At 40.1% G+C, this 19,284-nt stretch overlaps 1 protein-coding gene across 2 annotated transcripts in view; it reads left to right on the top strand.

Moving 5' to 3' along the window:
- LOC145987939 (uncharacterized) overlaps nt 1–19,284 on the top strand; it is a 351,180-nt gene that overhangs the window by 103,950 nt on the left and 227,946 nt on the right. Inside the window, exon 1 of one of the 2 annotated variants that reach the window (XM_083122773.1) lies at nt 2,172–3,260. The exons of the other annotated variant lie outside the window; for it this stretch is intronic. Coding sequence (XP_082978899.1) covers nt 3,055–3,260 — 206 coding nt within the window. The 5' untranslated portion in view covers nt 2,172–3,054. Of the gene's footprint in view, nt 1–2,171; nt 3,261–19,284 lie in introns of those variants that run through there. 2 annotated transcript variants of the gene reach the window in all.

Below are 19,284 nucleotides of genomic sequence, written 5' to 3'. Positions count from 1 at the left end.
AGAGACGTTGCAGCAACTAATGGACAATATTCAGCATGAAAATGAAAACATTTCCCCGAAGATTCTTTCCAATACAATGGAAAACGCAATAAAAAGAGCCCAAATTTGCATCAATTCGAATGGTGGTCATTTATTGGATGTTATCTTTAAAAATTGAGGACATAAAACTTAGAAGTATCAATAAAAGTTTAACACAAAAAAACCTACTTTGTTTAATTTAAAACCCAAGCTAAACGCTAAGAAAATCAGGTGAGGACTTTTGTGACTTTCGTCATCTTGTATTTTCTAATCAGTCTAGGGTGATATAGGAACTTTAATAGAAAGTTCGCCCGTCGCCGTAGGTAGGCAACACACATAACGGCAGTATTTTAGGATTAGGTGCCCCATTTTTATTGCAGTTGACTGTACCTCTAAGCAGCACCTGGAATTTGGGGATAAGTAAATTAATTTAAGTTTTTCATGTTTGTGGAGTGGACGGGCTGAAGAGAACATGATCCCCCCACCGTGTCTTTCTACTGACGCAAATCTTTGCAGCAGTGGTTGTCAACGTTCGTGAGTTCGCAGCCCGGTAAATTCCTTTTTTAAAAGTCTATGCCCCCATCACAGCAATTTTACTGGCAAATATATTTTCTTCAAATTAAATATTAATAAATAAACTGTGGCATAATCAGAAAGGGTAATAGTTCGAATGTGTCTTGACAAATATGAAAGTAGGTTTAAATTAGCTGTCAAGCTCTGGATCCCATGAAATTTGCAGTTCTTCAGGCCAACGTCATTAAATTAATTTCATACATTTGATAAATTAATTCTGATTTCCATTGGCTTGTTCATTGTGAACACTGAATAAATCCAGAGCCTCTCGATGGCGTAGTGGTAATGTCGTCACATTGTTATCAAAAGACTACGCGTTCGATAGCTGTTTGGAGCCACTTATTAGTTCGGATTCTACTTCAAACTGTAGTCCCAGTCCCGATTGACCTATCTGTGCATAGTTGGACTTAAAACAGGTACTCACTAACTCGTACCGAAAAATTCCAATCGTATTCCCACTACAAAATATTTGTTAATAGAAAATGCTTTCCAAATTTCAGGAGTATCTTTCCTGGCCCGGTTGTTCTCTCGTTGCCAACCATTGGAGCGTCCCCCAAGCTGAATCCAAGGCTCGACCAAACTTTCCCTAGCTAAGAATTTCCAATTTATGCACTGACCGTAGCTACCAGGGTTGGCATGTTTAAAACAAAGTGCTTTAAACATGTTTTTTTTAAACGTGTTTAAAACACATTTTGATACTTGATGTTTGATAATCTGTGATTATTTGCGGATTTTGTAACTTTGTCTTTTCATTCATTCAGTGTTAGTTTATTTACTGTGCACAGAAATCTGTTTAAGTGGCTGAAAATATATGTTCAATTAATAAGGAAAGATATTGTGATAAATACCCGTGGCCCCCTTTAAAGCACCTACGTTTCTTTTTTTACAAGTGTTTCAAACATTTTTAAAATTTAATATTATATGGATTAAACAGTTTGTTCCTTACTTAATACACTTCATATAGTTGTTAATGTCAATATTTTGTTGCATTCACAAAAAAATATATTTAAAAAATCAGAGTAGCCCTCTAGCTACCACCACGTCGATATACTGGGGCCTGGCAACTGTGCATTTGTTGAAGATTCTTTAACAGTTTACATGCGAGATTTAAGATTAACAAAAATAAGTATTTTAAGAAGTTAGTCAGGCGTTTACTTTATAACTAGGAACGTGGATTATTATTAACAGATTCTTTATTAATCATTATTCATTAAAAAATGTCTTCCTGGCGTTATGTTTGAACGTTTTATTTGTTGAAAACATGTTTTTTTCGGTTCTTGTTTAAAACATCGTTTAAAACATTAAAAACATGTTAAAAGAATGTATTGTTTTTTTTTCGAAAAAACAAAAACAAATTTTGCCAACCCTGGTAACTACTCTTAAATATGTGATTATTGAAACTTAAGACTTGAAAGCCCTCAGCTTGAAAATGTATACATCGGGAATACATATACATATACTTGTAATGGAATGTTTGAGTTCCATCTTAGTTACGTCGATTGGCAACACTGAGCGCTAATGGACAAGCCATGAGAAGGCCACTTCTTCCGAAGCCAGCCAGTAACGCAGGTAAAGCCGAAGTGGCACGGATGTAGCGGCGTGTAGTCAACAATGGCTAACGGAAGGCGTGGTACACCACGTGGTCATTGACAATCGATGGAAGAACTATTTGGGAATCCGAAAAATTCGTTTCGAAGCAGAGAATATACATTTCCAGGAAGTTGTCAATCGTCTGATTGTGACAGGTGGAACACGTGGACTGGTGTCAAGACCGTGAGTGACTTTTCAGTGATCCAAGTCATTGTTCATTCAGTCCGAATGATGTGTAGCCAGAGCGTTATCGGAAGTGCCTTGTGACTGACTCATTGTGAAACAATCGTGAACCGTCTCAGAACTACAAAGTGCTTAGTGCAAGCATTTCGACCATATGCTTCTTTGTTTCTGGGCGGCCTGCTTTTTTTAAAAAAAAGAAAAAGCCCACTATTACCTCTCTTTTAACCCTGCCGTCAAAAACCAATAAACAGAAGGAAGCAAATGTCATGGACTTCTGCATGTGTGTGAACTCGTGTGGTGAGAGGTTTATTTTCTAACCTGGCATCTCTTTTTTAAACACGTGTGATGTCGAATACCCCACGTGTTGAAACCGTTCTTGTTGAGTTTTTTTTGTACTCCCTCCTACCTCCCCTGACAGCAAGATGAATGATCAAAGGACCCTTCTGCGCCTTACGTCTTGGAAATAACAGGCCAGAAAAGGCAGGTAGAAATTCCACGAAAGAAGTTTTGCCAGAAATTTTCCCCTTGCACAAATATCGTGTCGAAGCAGCAGATCACTCGATGGGGTGAATCCGTAACGTTCGTCTGTCGCTGCGTTTGTGTTGTGTTCAGGTGTGGTGGTTGTGGTGCTTGTAGTGAGTGAGTTTCTTTGTGTTTTGTGTGTGTTTGTGGTGAAAACGGAGCGGCGCAATGTCTGTCGCGAAGGATCCCGTGGCACCGAACGTCCTTCAGAATGGCGGCGGGAGCAACGTGCTCATGTGCCGGCAATGGTGGAAGGTGTGCTGGGTGTACGGCGATCAGTACAAGTACTATCGCCAGTTGTACGGCAAGAAAACGACTTTGCAAACTTTGCGTGTTCTTGATGAGAGCGAGAGACCCTCGGAATGCATCGAGGAGTAAGTACTTTCATTTTTGATTACTTTTAATTTTCTAGTTCTTAATTGAAATTACATGTAGCATATTTCCGCTGCTGCTTCAGTGACACGTTCAAGCCGGGTTGATTGGGGGGAGGGGGCATAGCCTCCCATTTACTGGCCACCCTCCCCTAAAAAGAACGTCAAATACTGGAAAATATAACAAAATATGGGAGTTCACGAGAAAACAAGACCAATCGTGGGCGTCAAGGCTTACAATTCATATATAATTTAAAAACACAAAGATGCTTAGCAAGGCAGTTTATTAAGATATAATAACACTTAACATGTAACGTTTCAACCCTGTATAATTTTTTTTTTGTTTAGTTTAGTTCGTCTGAGGAAGATCGTGATACAGGGTTGAGTGTTATTATATCTTAAAAAAACTGCCTTGGTCAGCATCTTGGTGTTTTTAATATGGAAACAAGGCTTAATTATGTTACAAATGTATAACTTGCACCAATTCTACGAAAACCAAGCCATTGACGTCCCATTAATCCTCAGAGAATATCAAAGCCTCACAAAAATGAGACGCTAGAAGGAGCAGAAGTTGAAATAAAATCATTGATATTGTGATAATAACAAAATAAAACAACATATCAAGTCCTTTAACTTGCTTACTTCATGAGAAGAGGCAGAAGGAAGGAGTTGCTAACGTTTAAATAACTTCTTCCATCATGATCCTATCCTGCCCAGGGCGTGTCTAGAATTCTAAGGATGATGATAACCATAAGAAGGAGTACATGCCCTTTTTTCCCTGATGGCCAGCCCTGCATATTTACATATTTTCGATTTATTTTTAGAAGAGCTATGCCAAAGGTGGACATGAACCCCCACGGCTTCCTCTGGAACGCCACTGGCGTGTCCAAACTATTCCATATACCTAGATAGTAGATAGTATACCTACCATTTGAGAACCAAGTATAATTTTAAGTTGCTTCTTCCAGCATTCTTGTATTAGTGGTGTAAAACGTGTATTAGTGGAGTAATAGTTGTTGAATTGAGAGTATAACCACAGTAACATGCACAAAATACTGGCCACTGGCCGATCTCGTTGATTGCGCCATCCAAGTTGCGGCGTTCGAATCTCTGTTTTATCTAGTCTTCCTTGATTCATCCACGTCGTCACACAACAACGATGCCAGAGAAAAATTAGAAGTACCTCGCGGGGATGGGGCCTTCAGATTGTCAACTGGAGGGTAGACTTAAATACAAATTCTCTGAAGTTCGAAAGTTAGCACAGAATTTTGTATGTGGTAATCTGTATAATATTTTTTTATAAACACAGGGGATGGTCTATCCTGCCCTTTCCCCCATAGCATCTCACCTACCGTCACAATTAACCAGAGTGGGAAAGCGACCAAAAATAAGGAAATGCGCAAAGCGGGATTATATTGCTGCAACAAATAGTGCCATGTTCCAATCGTATTGTGAGATAGGTTTTCTGGAAGTTAGAAGTTTTTTTATAAAATTGTTTGTGACAGACATATCACATAAGGTGACCAGATTTTTTTAAAAAAAGACTGACATTATTTTCAGATTTACCTGAAGGAAAAACGGTACAAAACGGGACGGCGAAATGTGCCCATTTTAATATAAAAACTGTTTCGTCATAAATATTTATGTTTGAGAACTAAATAAAAAAAATACTGCGTAAATATGGTGATACGCACTGCACTCCAACCAAGCAGTCTTTTTTTATAATAGAAGTCATTCGTTGATATTGATCTTCATCGGTACATCCTTCTTTTCAAGTAACATTTTGTAAAAGTTCTCACACGTGTGATAAAATTGAACTTATTGATCGAAAAACGTTCGTACTGAAAGAGCCTTATGTCACTTCTGCACGAACCATTCACGCACGAAAGCACTCATTCAGTGGGGACATTAGTTCCAGGTAAACAGCCATTGTGCCATTTTTGGCTAGTTTGCGAAGATGGGGGATGAGTGATGATATGACGAAATTGATGAATGGACACTCACAATCATCCATTCCCAGGCCAGGATTCGAACCCGGTACCCCTGGCGTCGAGCGCGATGTGCTAACCACTCCGCCACGGGGCCGGCTGACACATAGTTGACATTGACATGTGAAATAATTTGTACCCATCAATGCCATAGTTCATAGTAATAGTATAGAATATGTATTGTTGCAGTAATGCCGGCAAGTCATTTTCACCAAAGGGACATTTTGGCGTCCCGAAATGACTCGAAAAAGGAACCGATCCGGCTAATAGGATACGACTGGTCACCTTATAACAAACAGACAAAATTATTTGTTGCCCTTTTCGATATTCGGCTTTTCTTTTGGTACATAATAATATGTGCAAATTACTTAAAAATGGTTATTTAATTTTTTTTAAATTTGAGGAGATCTGAAATATTTCCCATCAGTTACACAGGATTCCAGAAGACGAGTTGCTGCAGTGGTAAAATTTCAGGTTTATGATTGTCACATCCCACACCTCACCCCACTGCCCCCCCCCCCACGAGATCTGGACACACCTTACGCAAGTAAAATAATAATAATAATAAATTGCACTAACAGTTAGTACTAGAGAGCTGCATCGAGTCTTTTTCGCTCGAGCGAATAACGCTCGAACAGGCAAACGATCGTTATACGCTTGAAGCCCAGTAGTTCACGTACAACCGTAATTTGGGCTTTCAAATATGCTTCGTGAAGTGAAAAACGAAGTGAAATTGAAACTAAAGTGAACACAGTCATCATCTCCATGTTAAAATGTAGTTTAGCCTATCTTACCAATCCTCTTATGAAAATAAATAGATGATCATGGGCTGAAACTACCAGCACGAATTTCACACGTAGGCTATATTTGTACACATTTGTCCCATTGAAATGATATTTGATATTCTATAAATTCGAGCGAATCACGCTCGAGCGTGGAAAATTCGATCGAGTTTGAGCGAGCGAAAGTGGTCCAATGCAGTACTGTAGTTAGTACCTTAGTGCAGTGTGATTCCGGGCACAAACACGAACTTTTAACAGCTTATTATCGGTGCATGCAATCTTCTAAATTTCACATACTTCATTCCACAAAATGTTCTCGATCGTTTACCATGTTCTAATGATATCATCCATACATTCATTGCCTTAACTTCGCTTTGAAAACATTGTGAAATAATGTAAAGTGCAAAGTTGAGAACATCAGACGTAATCTACGATTGATGGTGTATTCCTACATCACAAACAAACGGTATTCGTTTTAAATGGAACACTGCTGCCATGTATGTGATCTTCATACAAAAAGAAGAACAACGATAGCAACAGCTGATTTTATTTTCTTCGTTCAGTCTTTCCCTTGTACATTTCGATTTGTATGCGAAACAGCAAGTAAATGCCGAACGAACAAGCGATTATAAAAGAAAGAAAACAGGAAAGAAACAAAAGACAAGCGAGAAATCTTTCCTAAAAAGCAGCGCCAGGTCTCAACTCGGGATGACTGAAACAATTGAACATCGTTTTCTGCCAGACCAGGCCGATAGTCATCTCTATTACGTCTCGCTCTGTTGAGAATATACCCAGAAATAATCTCTGTAAAATGACGCTTGTACATTCTTTATTACGTGTCATTTATGATGGGATTTTAATTAACAGTTTTCATTTCTGAAATTAAAAGAAACTTAAGGAGTGTAACGTGTAAAGTTTACGTGGGATTCGAAAGTTCCGAGTTATATTATTTTTCGAACGAGGCACCTGCTTCTGGCTTCAAGAGGAGCACCCTATCTTGCTTCCACCAGTTGTGAAGTCAACGAACGAAGACAAAAGAGGCGTATAAACTTGTTGTACATTGTCAGCTTGCACATTTTGTAGTCTCTTCGTCACGAGTGGGACTGGATTGTATTATTACGGCCCCAAAATGCATGAGCTTTTAATAACTGTAGTGTAATTATCGTATAATAAAGCGTGTGTAATCCATCTTGAGTTTCGTGTTTTCAGTTACGGTGAATTGATGATAGTTTTAAGGCTTTGATAGTTTTATGACTTTGCTAGTCACGAAATATGTTTGTATGTTGAAGAGCGAACTGTATATCCGGACAAGGTACAAGATTATATTTCAGAACCACTGCTATCATATTCATTACGCATATAAAAGTATTTTGTATTATTACATTGTAAAGAGTATAATTTAAAATGTATTCTAAATACGCCTTTGGCACATCTTCTTGCATTAGATACGAATATCTCTAGATTAAAGCTATAAGCGATGAAGAAACTCATGGAACGAATTCGTCCATAATAAATAAAATTGGATTGTTTTTTGATTGGACTGTGTCTCATCTATTTTTTAAGATTAGTGTTCAGCCGCGATTAACCAAAGGGATGAAACATTGCGTAAAATAACCCAAATAAAATTGTAGAGAGAGAGAGAGAGAGAGAGAGAGAGAGAGATAGAGATATGATCGTTTGGTTCGAGGCTAGAAAATGAAAATTCCATTCAAATAAAAAATTGGATTTTCTGCCGTTTTTCTTTCTTTCTCAGTTTCTTTGTACTCCGTTTTTCTGTATCTTTATTTTTCTATCTTTTCTTCTTCCTTCCTTATCTAATTTCACTTTCTTTCTTTTCCTCTCCTCGTGTTCCCTTTTTACCCTTTTCTTTCTCCACTTTCCCTCTTCCCGTCCTTCTCTTTCTCTCTATCCGAAAAGTGTAATGGGCAAAAGTTTAATACCATTTCAATGGTTTGACTGCTCATATGAATGCCAATTTTTGCACAAATATTAAAATCGTATAGTTGTGCTTCTGGCTGTCAAAAGGGAAGACATTTTAAAATTTGTAAATATTAAAAAAATATATTTCTCAGGGTTTTTTGCCACCTGGAAAATTGCCACCATGCCAAAATTGACGTACATTATGTCTAGGCATACATTTGGAACCCTAGAAAAATCAGGAAGGATAACATTTAGTTTATTTGCTATTTTTATTTACGTCGCTTTTCTGACACTTTTGACTAGTCGCGACAATGAGGATGAGTTATGATATGATGACGCTCGTAATGGACACCCATGTCCAGGCCGGGATTCGAACCCAAAACTCGCTGTGCTAACTACTGCGATACGGAACTCGGCAGTATTGAGTTGATTAAATTTAATGCACTTTAATATCTCCTTTTTTCATAATTTCTGAAATGGCAACATCTGGTTGCTCCACATCACTGTGATCTTTCCCAACAAAAAAATAGCGCTACAAACATTCCTGCAGATTTGCCCCAGATACACAATTCCGAGTCCCTGGCAACCAGAAAATGGCGACAATGCGTAATCACCACAGGGAAAATCAAATTGACGAAACACTTAACAGTCTTTGTCGTGCGAAGATCCACCTAATCACCACCTGGCAACAATGAGCAATGAAGAAAAATTATAAACGTTGTTACCTTTTCCCCCACATGAGGTCGTAACATTTGGCTTAATTGCATTTTTCGTCCCCGGAAAAGAAGATAAAGAATCGAATTATGATTTTTCCCCTGATATGTTTTAATGTGTTCTTCACTACATCTTGAAAATTATTACGCTAGCAACTTTTCGTGCATCTGTGTTGGAAAATAATTTTCTAGTATTTCGTAGTGACTGAATCCGTACACAAAGGCAGTGAACACAGTTCATTACTGAACAGTCAACCGCAATAGAAGTGAGATCCCCCATTAATACTTCGCTGCGTGGATGGCGTTATTCTCGGAACATCCTTTGACGACCTTCATCTCTATGACCACCGAAAACAACAACAATAAGTCTTGGACAAAGAAGGTCTGTTTCTGGTATGTAGGGGGTGGCCTTTCCGGAGAACATACAAATATCAACCCGACTTCCACGTAGTAGACCCTTGACTATGTTTTGAATAGTAGCGAGGCTCTGGCGCCTGGAACCAGAGCCAGTATAATCCTCTGTAGGGCATGTGTTGTGTCGTCCATATATGTTTGTGATTGTCATTTCATTCATCTCCTGTTATCATTCATACTCCTCTTCGCCTTTAGCCAAAAGTGGCAGGAAAGCGAAGTAAAATAAATTAAATCAAGAATGTCTCGATTTTACAGACATCCCACTGTTTCGCTCCCATCTCGCTAAGTCTCGAATAGTGTTCATGTGTCGATTATTTAATTCGAAACCAAGACGTGTTTTAGTACATGACATAGCAGCTGTGGTGTAAAATTTCAAATTCATAACATAGTAAATATATTATAAAACTTCCTGAGATTTCATAATAATGTTCTTTTTTCTTCTGGTTACATGAGCATCTTATTATGTTTTGTCATTGTTGATGTCCTGACCTAAAATGACTTTGCATTCTGGTTTATTTTCTTTTCTTCTTTTCAATATTAAAATACCCTCACTGTCATAGGAGCCGACTGTTGGGGTAAGGGATTTTCTGCCCCTCTCCAAAGTCAGCAGAGGGACAGATATACATTTTTACATAATGAAATATTGTTTATGCCAACCTTCGCGCATCTGCTCATTGTGAAGCATTACGGACCAGCAACCGGTATCACACTGCCGTAAGACATATTGCATATGACATTAAAATACCCCGCTTCCGTAATAGCTGCTACTTTTGACCGCAAGTGTACATGCGAATTTACATAAATGAGGTGTGGGTTTGCGGATGTGTGCGAATATGCATACCGCCGACACAGTACCGGAGGTTGTTTTAGCCCGGCCATAATTTCATCTCCCGCTCGCAAACTGAGCGCTTGCGGAAGATTTGAATCATTACACCTTTTATGCGTTGTGACAGATACGTCCCGGCTCCATTCCCGGCCCGGCGCCTGCCCTAACGAACGACGGGGCATTACCCGAACCCCTGGCACCTCGCAAACATCGGTATCGGCAAATTAATGGACGTCCTCCCTTCCTTCGCCCAACAAGTAATGAGGCAAACGCTGCTTTTGAAGCCAACTATTTGTTCTGTTTAACATTCACTGTAAATCAACCGTCATGCTTCCACCTCACGCCTTGCTCCGTAATATTTAGCTGTAGCCCCTGGGACTGACAGCGCTGTCATTCATCTTTTTGAAAATTCACGCTCTCCGGATTCCAGCTTTGACTGGCCTGGAACTGGAAGGTTCTACTGACTGAGGATTGAAGTTGCAGTGGAACTAGAGCTGTCAAAGGCTGGGCCTCTGTGTTTTGGAGTGGGGAGCAAAGTTCTTAACAAGGTTTATAAATCAGATATTGTTTACTGTACATTAATAATATTCGTTACATATTAAACACATACATACATATACATGTCCATATTCAGATCTGGTAGTATGTAGTAGTATGATATGATATTTATTGATATTGATATAAGCCCTTGGGCTGTGCGTATCCTACAATATTGTTACATAAACACCCCGCCTTAAACATACTTCCCATTGATCATGCATTTAGAAACATTTAGAAAGAGAATATATATATATATATATATATATATATATATATATATGTGTGTGTGTGTGTGTGTGTGTGTGTGTGTACATTTATAAAAATCAATATGGACCCTCTTCTAACATTTGAGTGATATTGTTCATTATCACTACCTTCACAACACTGCACTACATGCCAGGCCTATGACTGAACCACTGTTCCCTACCCTTCACTTTCACTGACCCCTTGCAGCATTTTCCTGCGCTCCTTCTAAACTGCATGTAAATATGAGCACTGGGCTTTGATGTTTGCATGCGTTATATCACTCCTCTCCTCCCTAGATACAGCCTGGATTGTCTGCTCAATGCTGTCCCTTGCACTGTCCCCCCATTTGTGTTGTCTGAGGGGCGCCGACCAAACACACTCATGCAGAATGTGAGCTCTCGTCTCCTTTTCGCCGCATAACTTCTACCCACATTCTGCCATGATGTCTTGCCTGCTACTGTCCAACCTTTCCCTTATAATTTGCAACATCCCAGTATCGCCCCTCCCGCCCCTCACATCTTCCCACAGTTCCCCCAGACCCATTCTGTAGAGGTCGTCTCTAACCCCTCTTGCGCAGTGGCGTGCGAACCCTTCCTCAATCTGAACTTGCAGACACTGTTCTTTCAGTGAGTCTCCAGTCCCTTGTTCCAGCTTCACCCAGTACTTGAAGCATCTCATCTTCGCTTCGACATCCTCCCCGTGTTTCCCCATATCCCTCAGAACGCCAGAAGTGCTTGTTTTAAAAACAGCGCTTGTATCTGATTTGCTACTCGCTCCCTTACCCTCCCCCATAATTCCGCGCCGTAAAATAGGGTTGCTTTCACCGTCGCTTCATAAACTTGCTCCAGCAATCTCTCACTGACTGTAGGAACTTTCCGTTGTAGTCGCTCTACCTTGCTCAGCTCATAACAAGGTTTTCCCTTTCTGCTCCCAACGGGCTTTGTCCCTATCAAGCTGAGAGTTCCCATACGCCCACCGCTCCTTTGCTGCGAAAACATAACCTTTTTTAAAATATCATAATTTTAGTTTTTCTTGTGTTTGCACAACATGGAAGTTGAAGGTAATATTGTTTCAGTCTGTCCAATCCCCGCTGTAACCCCTGTACTTCGTTTGATATTAAAACGAGGTCATCCGCATAGAGCAGCATTGGTATCGGTGCCCCGACTATCTCTCGTGTTTCAGCACCTTCTTCTCCTACGTAGCTACCAACGTCATTAATAAAAAGAATGAAAAGTAAAGGCGAAACAATGCAACCCTGTTTGACGCCTACCGTGCTCTCGTGCTGCCCAGTCACCACCCCCTGCCCACATTTGACACAAAACTTGACCCCTATGTACATATTAATTAGCGTATTGATCACTCTAGCCGAAACCCCCATGTCCCATAACTTCCCCCATAGCATTTGCCAATTGATAGAGTCAAACGCCTTTCCAAAGTCAACGAAACAGCAATATAATTTCCCCCTTTTCTCGTTTAATTTGCTTTGAATCAGTGTGTTCAGGACAAAAACAGTATCTACAGTGCTATAATTGGACCTGAAACCAGCCTGGAAGGGGGTCAGTTTATCAAAAATGTCGACCCATTTTCTTAATCTGTTGTATAGGATGCTACAATATACCTTCCCTAACACTGGCAGGAGAGAAATTCCTCTGTAATTATATGTGTCATTTATATCCCCTTTCCCCTTGTATAGAGGGCAAATAACACTCGTTTTCCATAATTTGGAGAGACCTTCCCGTTTCTGCCAATCGCTCGTTACAATTCAGCGCCTTCACGAGATCTGGCCCGATTCCATCAATACCCGCCGCCTTGCCGGTCCTCAGCGAGCGAACAGCTGTATCATATTCCACCCTCGAAATACTTTCATGAAGGATTGGGACAAATGTGCCCAGGAACCTGCCCTCGCTTAGAATAGCCCCTGACCCCCCCCTTTCCCATCCAGCAGCTTGAGAAAATGATCCTCCCAACTCCGTGCAGAGATACTGCCTAGTGTGTACCGACCTCCTTGCAGATTGCAAATAATCCGCCACAAGTTCCTCGTATCCCGGCCCTGGATGGCCTCCTGAAGAGCCATCACTTTCCGCTCCTCCCACCTCTCCTTCTCCAAAACTTGCGCGTAACGCCGGCGTTCTTCTAAGTAATTTAATCTAGACTGCTCAGTTTTGTGAGCACGGAATTGCCTTAGAGACTGATCCAATATTCGTTTGTGCATCTTACATTTGTCATTATACCACGTGTCAGCCGTGCCGGGAGCTTGCCGGTGTGTGTCACACAACATGTGCCTCGCTGCCCGCCTTATGCTGTGGTAGTATAGAGATGTGAAACGCCCTCCCTTGCCCGGGAAAACAAATTCTACCACTACCTAGATAGAGGCGGCAAAATCTCCCTCGCACAAGTGAAATAGCGTTACGGTCCAGGTTAAGTTCGTGTGTAGGAACCGGTGACCAACAGTGCATAGTGATTAGCCATATCGAATAGAAAACAAAAACATATATATATACTTTCAAATTACCACCTCTTTACCTGTAGCCGGGAAGCGGCTAGCTGCATTCCTGAAAATCACGGGTACATGCGTACGAAATGATATAGCCCAAAAATTAACATGAAAAATAAAAAGTATATTCTATTCATAACAAAACAAAAATCAATTAGTTACATCTCCCCCTCTTTCACTCACACATTCTCTCTCAGATTCAATCCTTTCGGGGCCATCAACACAAAAAACGATACATGACATGTAAAGGTTTTATGACGACAAGCCCTAATTATTGCGTTCTCAATTAATTTTACCTTAATTTTTGTCTAATCAGGTTATTTGTGATTTTACTCCAGTGCTACTCAAATCCTAGCCAGCCCTTACTTAAGTGCACCTTTTTAAAAAAGTAGGTCGGCGCGGTGACAATACATTATTTGTCCAGCATAAACAAAGGCGTCTCAACGGCAATTACGCTCACGTGGGCGGACGTTTTTCTTTTACATGACCTCACGTGGTTTTAAACATAACAATAACTTCCGTTGAGTGACGCAAACATATACTCTCAAGCAGGCGGGACTTAAACACTTCGCCGCGACGAGCGATTCATATTACCAGGCAAATACTTTAACAAATAATCACATACGCGACCTGACGTAGCTAGCAGCGACACAGCGCTGACACATAAAAATGAACAAACCTCAAGTAGATTAAACAATTAAGCGGGCGGCGCTTTACTCTAATAGTACGCACTTTAAACAAATACAAAGGAGCACAAGCAACAACGAATTTAAGATCATTAAAAAAAATCACAAGAAATAAGAAAAATTGACCTGAGACGAATAAATTACAAATGATAAGCGCGACGGGAGTTTGGTATGAAGTTTCGAGTTGTGTGGGCGTTTTCAAAATGTTGACGAATTTCAAGGGCGTTCCCTACGTCAATCGAGCCGTCACGTGTTGACATTCACACAGATGAATACATTACCATCTCTCAGCTTCCGAGGTGCATCCTGGCGTCTTTATGGGCGATTGAAAACACATAGTATTCACACGAAAGGTTTTCCTATCCTTCCTTGGTCGCGACGATGAAGATGCAAAGAGCGTTCATACATCTGGTTCCTCGGCTTCTCTTCCTCTCGGGATCGGTGAACATCTCCGTGGTCTGGCGCGGTTCGGACGTCGCATCTGGGCGGTCGTTCTTGGCTCGTCGGCGTCTTCTCTATCACCGTCGGACGATCTCACGCGTCGGGACGTCAACATGGCGGCGTTCGACATCTCCCTCTCTCTCTCTGTGGCGGCTGGTAGGCATCGTCGGCGCGTCGGGACGTCAACAGGGCAGCGTTCGACATCTCTCTCCGTGGCGGCTGGTAGGCATCAGGCGGCATAGCTCGTCGTTTCTTGGCATGTTGTAGGCATGGGTCGTGGTCTTGTCTGACATCGGGCGAATCGAGGGTAACGCTCTCATCTCTCTTCTTCCTCTAGCCCACCATAATTTTCGATGTTCCTCGTTTCACAAAAACTATAAACGGCGTAAGATTATCACGGAAACACAGTCTCGCTTCAACTTCCTCCAGCGGTTGAGGTAAGCGCACTCGTGTAGACTTACTGCCTATCCACACTGATGTTCGCGAAGCACAACAAAGTACACTGTATACGGAGAGGTAACACGGTGGTGCTCTCGCTACAAGAATCGCGGTAAGACTGTATGTCGAAAAACCATGTCCTTCGTTTTATTCCGATTTTGAAAAAGGACGCTAGGCGCTCGTTGAAGGGACGCTTCCGGAGAGGTCATTCCACTTCGCTCTATTGTCTCCCAACCTGGACGGGTCGTGCTCGAAATTTGGTTTCTACGGATTAAGCTTCCGCCTTACTGTCGCCCATAGCTCAACTGCAATCAGTGCCCATAAACTGATCGATTACAACCAATTTGATCTGGCATCCGTAATTGTTGCTTGATCGCGACGAAACTCCACACATCCGTCCTTGCACACATACTGCTGCGCTGGTAAAAGTTTCACATAAATCTGACCGCTGGAAACCGAGATATTTAAATGGTTGTCATTACGGTCGAATTTCCTAAGCTTTAGATGCATAACGTGACCTTTCAGGTGCTCGCCCGTCTGTCTCGCGACTTCCCTACATTCTCCCGTCGGCTTGGCAAATCAAATATATATTCTTACAAATTAAGACACTCAACACTTTGATTCAACACATTTTTTTCGGCTAATTGTTAGAGTAATAATAATAATGACGTCGGTAAATCTGACTGTCACAGAGAGACCACTCTCTCCACTTCGCCTTCGCCCATCGCTTTTTCCATTTCCCTCGTAAGCATAACCGCTATATCATCTTGGAACCGCTGTAGCCCCTCCTCTGAAATCTTATATTGCCTCAGAATCGAGGTTTCCTGTTCTTTCTGCCAAGGAATCACCATTGCATTGCAATTAACCGCGATCGGACACTCAACTTCCAGCACCAACATAGAAATCGTTATACAGGTCCGGCAACTAAACCTGGCGGTTTTTAATTACAAATATAAACAAAACTCTTTCATGCAAACGAAGTCAATTTAATACATGTTGTTCTGGAAGCATTTTAGGAAAATAACATGAGAGGAAGTTTCTTGAGAGTGAGAGTTCATTTTTTTGAATGAGTCCTCAAAACAGAGACCTCAACTCGTTCGATTTTCTCGGGAGTGCGAACCTTACGAGGTCCACCAGGTGTTCTTCTCATTGCTGACACCGTCTCCTTGAAGTTCCTTATCCACAGAAAAATGGCAATCCGACTGGAAACATGCAGATTACGGTGAATGTCGTTACTTCGAGCAACTTCCGTTGAGCGTTGATTTAAAAACAGTCAGATTCAGTTACCGTGCCTCTCACTGGTATGCTATTAAAAAAAAAGGACCTTCCATGTCAAGACATTGCATGTAACTGCCACTCATTCTATTTTCCTAAAATGCTTTGAGATGTACAACATGCATTAAATTGATTTCGTTGCATGAAAGAGTTTTGTTTTTATTTGTAATTAAAAACCGCCAGGTTTACTTGCCGGACCCTGTATATATGTTGTATAAAGTTACGAACATTTCAATTATTTTATCAAGAAATAAAATGAACTGTGAGATGTGGTGTTAACCTTCATGGCGTGCAAAATACACATTGACTACTTTCTCGCATATTTGTAAGAGGCCATTACTGCGTTTAATTATTTATTTATTAAGAACAAAACAAGCAGATGCCCAAATACAGCTTTCTATAAACTGAAGTTTGACAATGCAAATGACGCAGACTGAGTACGGTTGTAATCTCGTGCATGACATCTTCCCAAGATTAAATATGTTTTATGGAATTACAACTTGGTTTATACTTACATAAATGTTGTTATTTATTTAATAGTTTTTCAACTTACTGCGTCTACTGTCTGAAATGAATTCAGGATACTTTTTTCAGAATCCTTCATAGAAAAAAATATGTCGATACTTTTGTTCCTAGTTATAACTCTACAAACATTGCAGAAAAGCTTAGATTTTCGCTAAACAACCCTCCAGTAATGATTTGCTGTTGTATGAATTATCAAAATTGATAACCAGTATAGAAACTATAGATATGTCAAATTCTTATAACTATTCATGGAATTCCTGTAAACGAAGTTCGAACCAGTTAATTTTCCTCTCGGCTCGTCTTCCACCGGCTTGCTTCTCTGCATCCACATCCGACAGAGGTTCGCTAACCTGCTACCGGTTTTTGTTCTGCTTCGAAAGTAAAACATGTTTTGTGTCATAACTTCCAGGGCCACTAAATCACATGTATTTGTCCGAAGGTAGTTGGATAGACATACATACAAGTGATCCAATGGTCTCACAAGATGTTTATGTGCAAGTATCAAGTTTCTTGTGTACGAAGCAGTATTTCTGTACCAGTGGTTTGAGACGGTGATAGAAACGACCTCTTATAAGACCAACCTATCAAATATTAGTTACGTACAACCATTGCTTAATAAAAAATACTGTTCCGCAACACTCCACCCTTAACGTGTCTCTTCTGGCAGGAAAAACCCCAATAAACAACTAAATAGGCTCATTAGTCCTGGATTCCCATCCCCTTCCTCACCAGAGCGCTCGGAACCAAATAATCCATCACAGGCAAGAACTTACTGAATTAATGTTGCAGGGTGATGGCCGAAAACTCACAGAAATGAGCTTTATACATTTATTTACAGAAACAAGGCTCGGATTCTTCCATTTGTCCTCTATATTACATTATTTACATATTTCTCTAATTTGAGCCCCACGGCGGAACCGCCTCGGGATGCTTTGTCCGCTCTGCCTCCGGCTATCAGTTTCACACACACTGTTCCGTCCTCTGTCAGTCTGGCCATATTTATACTAACTCTCTCTCGTCGCATGGGGGAGGGCTTAAAGTTCAAATCTTATTGGTTCTTTCTAACTAACTACACATTCATGGAAGAAACCCAAGAATACAGACTCTTTACAAAATACAATAATTAACTCTAATTAAGATCTGGCCATATCACATAAACATACTCATTCACACACAATTATAAAATAATAATACACTTAATTAATTTCTCATAATTATACACAAAACACTTACAAATAAATACTGTTTGTTAAAATACTGAGTGTGTTTAAGAAGTATGGCTCGGATGTTTATGACTAATCATATTATTTTCTGGACCTTGCAATGCTAAACCTAAGAGTTGTCTGTTTCCCTTTTGTTTTCATTTTCCATTTTCTTGGATTTTTCCCTTTATTTTTCTTTTGGCTTTTAGGTCACTTCTGTATTTTCTTGCCGTGTTTGCTGAATTTTTTAAACATTTTTTTCCCTCCTTCCCTGTTATTTTGGGAATTTTAAATGCATTTTCTAGAATAACGTACATATTTAAATTTCCTGACATGATCATTTTAGCAAGTACGCCGTTAATCAAAATTTTGGTCGATGTAAAAGCACAGCATAATTTTTAACTGAAATCATTGGCTAATCTGGACCTTCTCTCTGTCAAGGAATGTGAAACTTTAGTAAAGCCTACATTAAGGTTCCCTGTACAATATGCCTCCACAGGAGTCAACCCAGGCCCCCTTTGATTACAGGGCGGCAGCGATTACCACCAGGCTATTGAGAAGACCGATTTTTTTTTAAATTAAAATTATCGACAGTGTTTTCATATTATTTACTGGACTTTTAAATGTTCATTTTACGAACATACTAATTGCACCATAATAAATATCGACATAATTAATAACTATTAAAGTAAGCAATGTCTATGTCGTGGGGCCTCTCCGATGGCGCAGGGGTTGCGTCGTCGCCTTGTAATCAACGGGTCCCGGGTTCGATACCCGGTGGAGGCACATAGTGGTTCGAATCCCACTTTAAACTATAGGTCCAGTCCCGATTAGCCGTACTGTGCATAAACTGGACTTATAACTCCAAATCAATCAATCAATCAATCAAAAATCTGTCGTGGAAGATGCCTATGTTTAAAATATGTAAAAAAACATATTAAGAGTCTATAATAGTGATCATTTTGTATTGTAGTTTGTGACTGTCATTCTTTATAACATTCACAATTTTACTGTAATGATAAGAATTTTTGATAAGAGGAAGGACATTATATTATCACTATCACTGTTTTAAAATGTATTATTTATTATGAGATATAGTGGCATATATGAAACCTTGTAAGTTGATTTCTCTCCTTTATTTATCACAAAAATTATAGATTTTGTGTTTGTTGCTACTGTAATACCAAACAGCAACATGTTTTTGTTTTTTTATTATTTAAGCATGCCTGAATTATAAATTGTTATACTTGTACAAAGTAGCTGTTCTTTCGCTACATATTCTCATAAACGTTTCTGTAGAAAGAGGTTCGCGTGCCTTTGGTTGCGATCGAACTATCTAACCTGCCAACATATTGCATCAAGATCACTTTCAAGAACTAAATTTCTGAAAACCGTTCGAGATTAATGGCATTTCTTCATGCTAGTTCCCGACAGTTGAGGAAGCATGTTCCTCCCTTGCCGCTATCTTTTGTGCACCTCGAAGTCCTACATGGAAAAATACAGTTGAAATGCATTAGCGAGCGCTGTACTTCCAGCC

The sequence above is a fragment of the Lepisma saccharinum genome, chromosome 5 (assembly GCF_977018435.1).
Source record: "Lepisma saccharinum chromosome 5, izLepSacc3.1, whole genome shotgun sequence".
NCBI classification, from domain to species: domain Eukaryota; kingdom Metazoa; phylum Arthropoda; class Insecta; order Zygentoma; family Lepismatidae; genus Lepisma; species Lepisma saccharinum.
The sequence above is the reverse complement of the archived record's forward strand: the minus strand, read 5'-3'. Positions and strand labels throughout refer to the sequence as shown.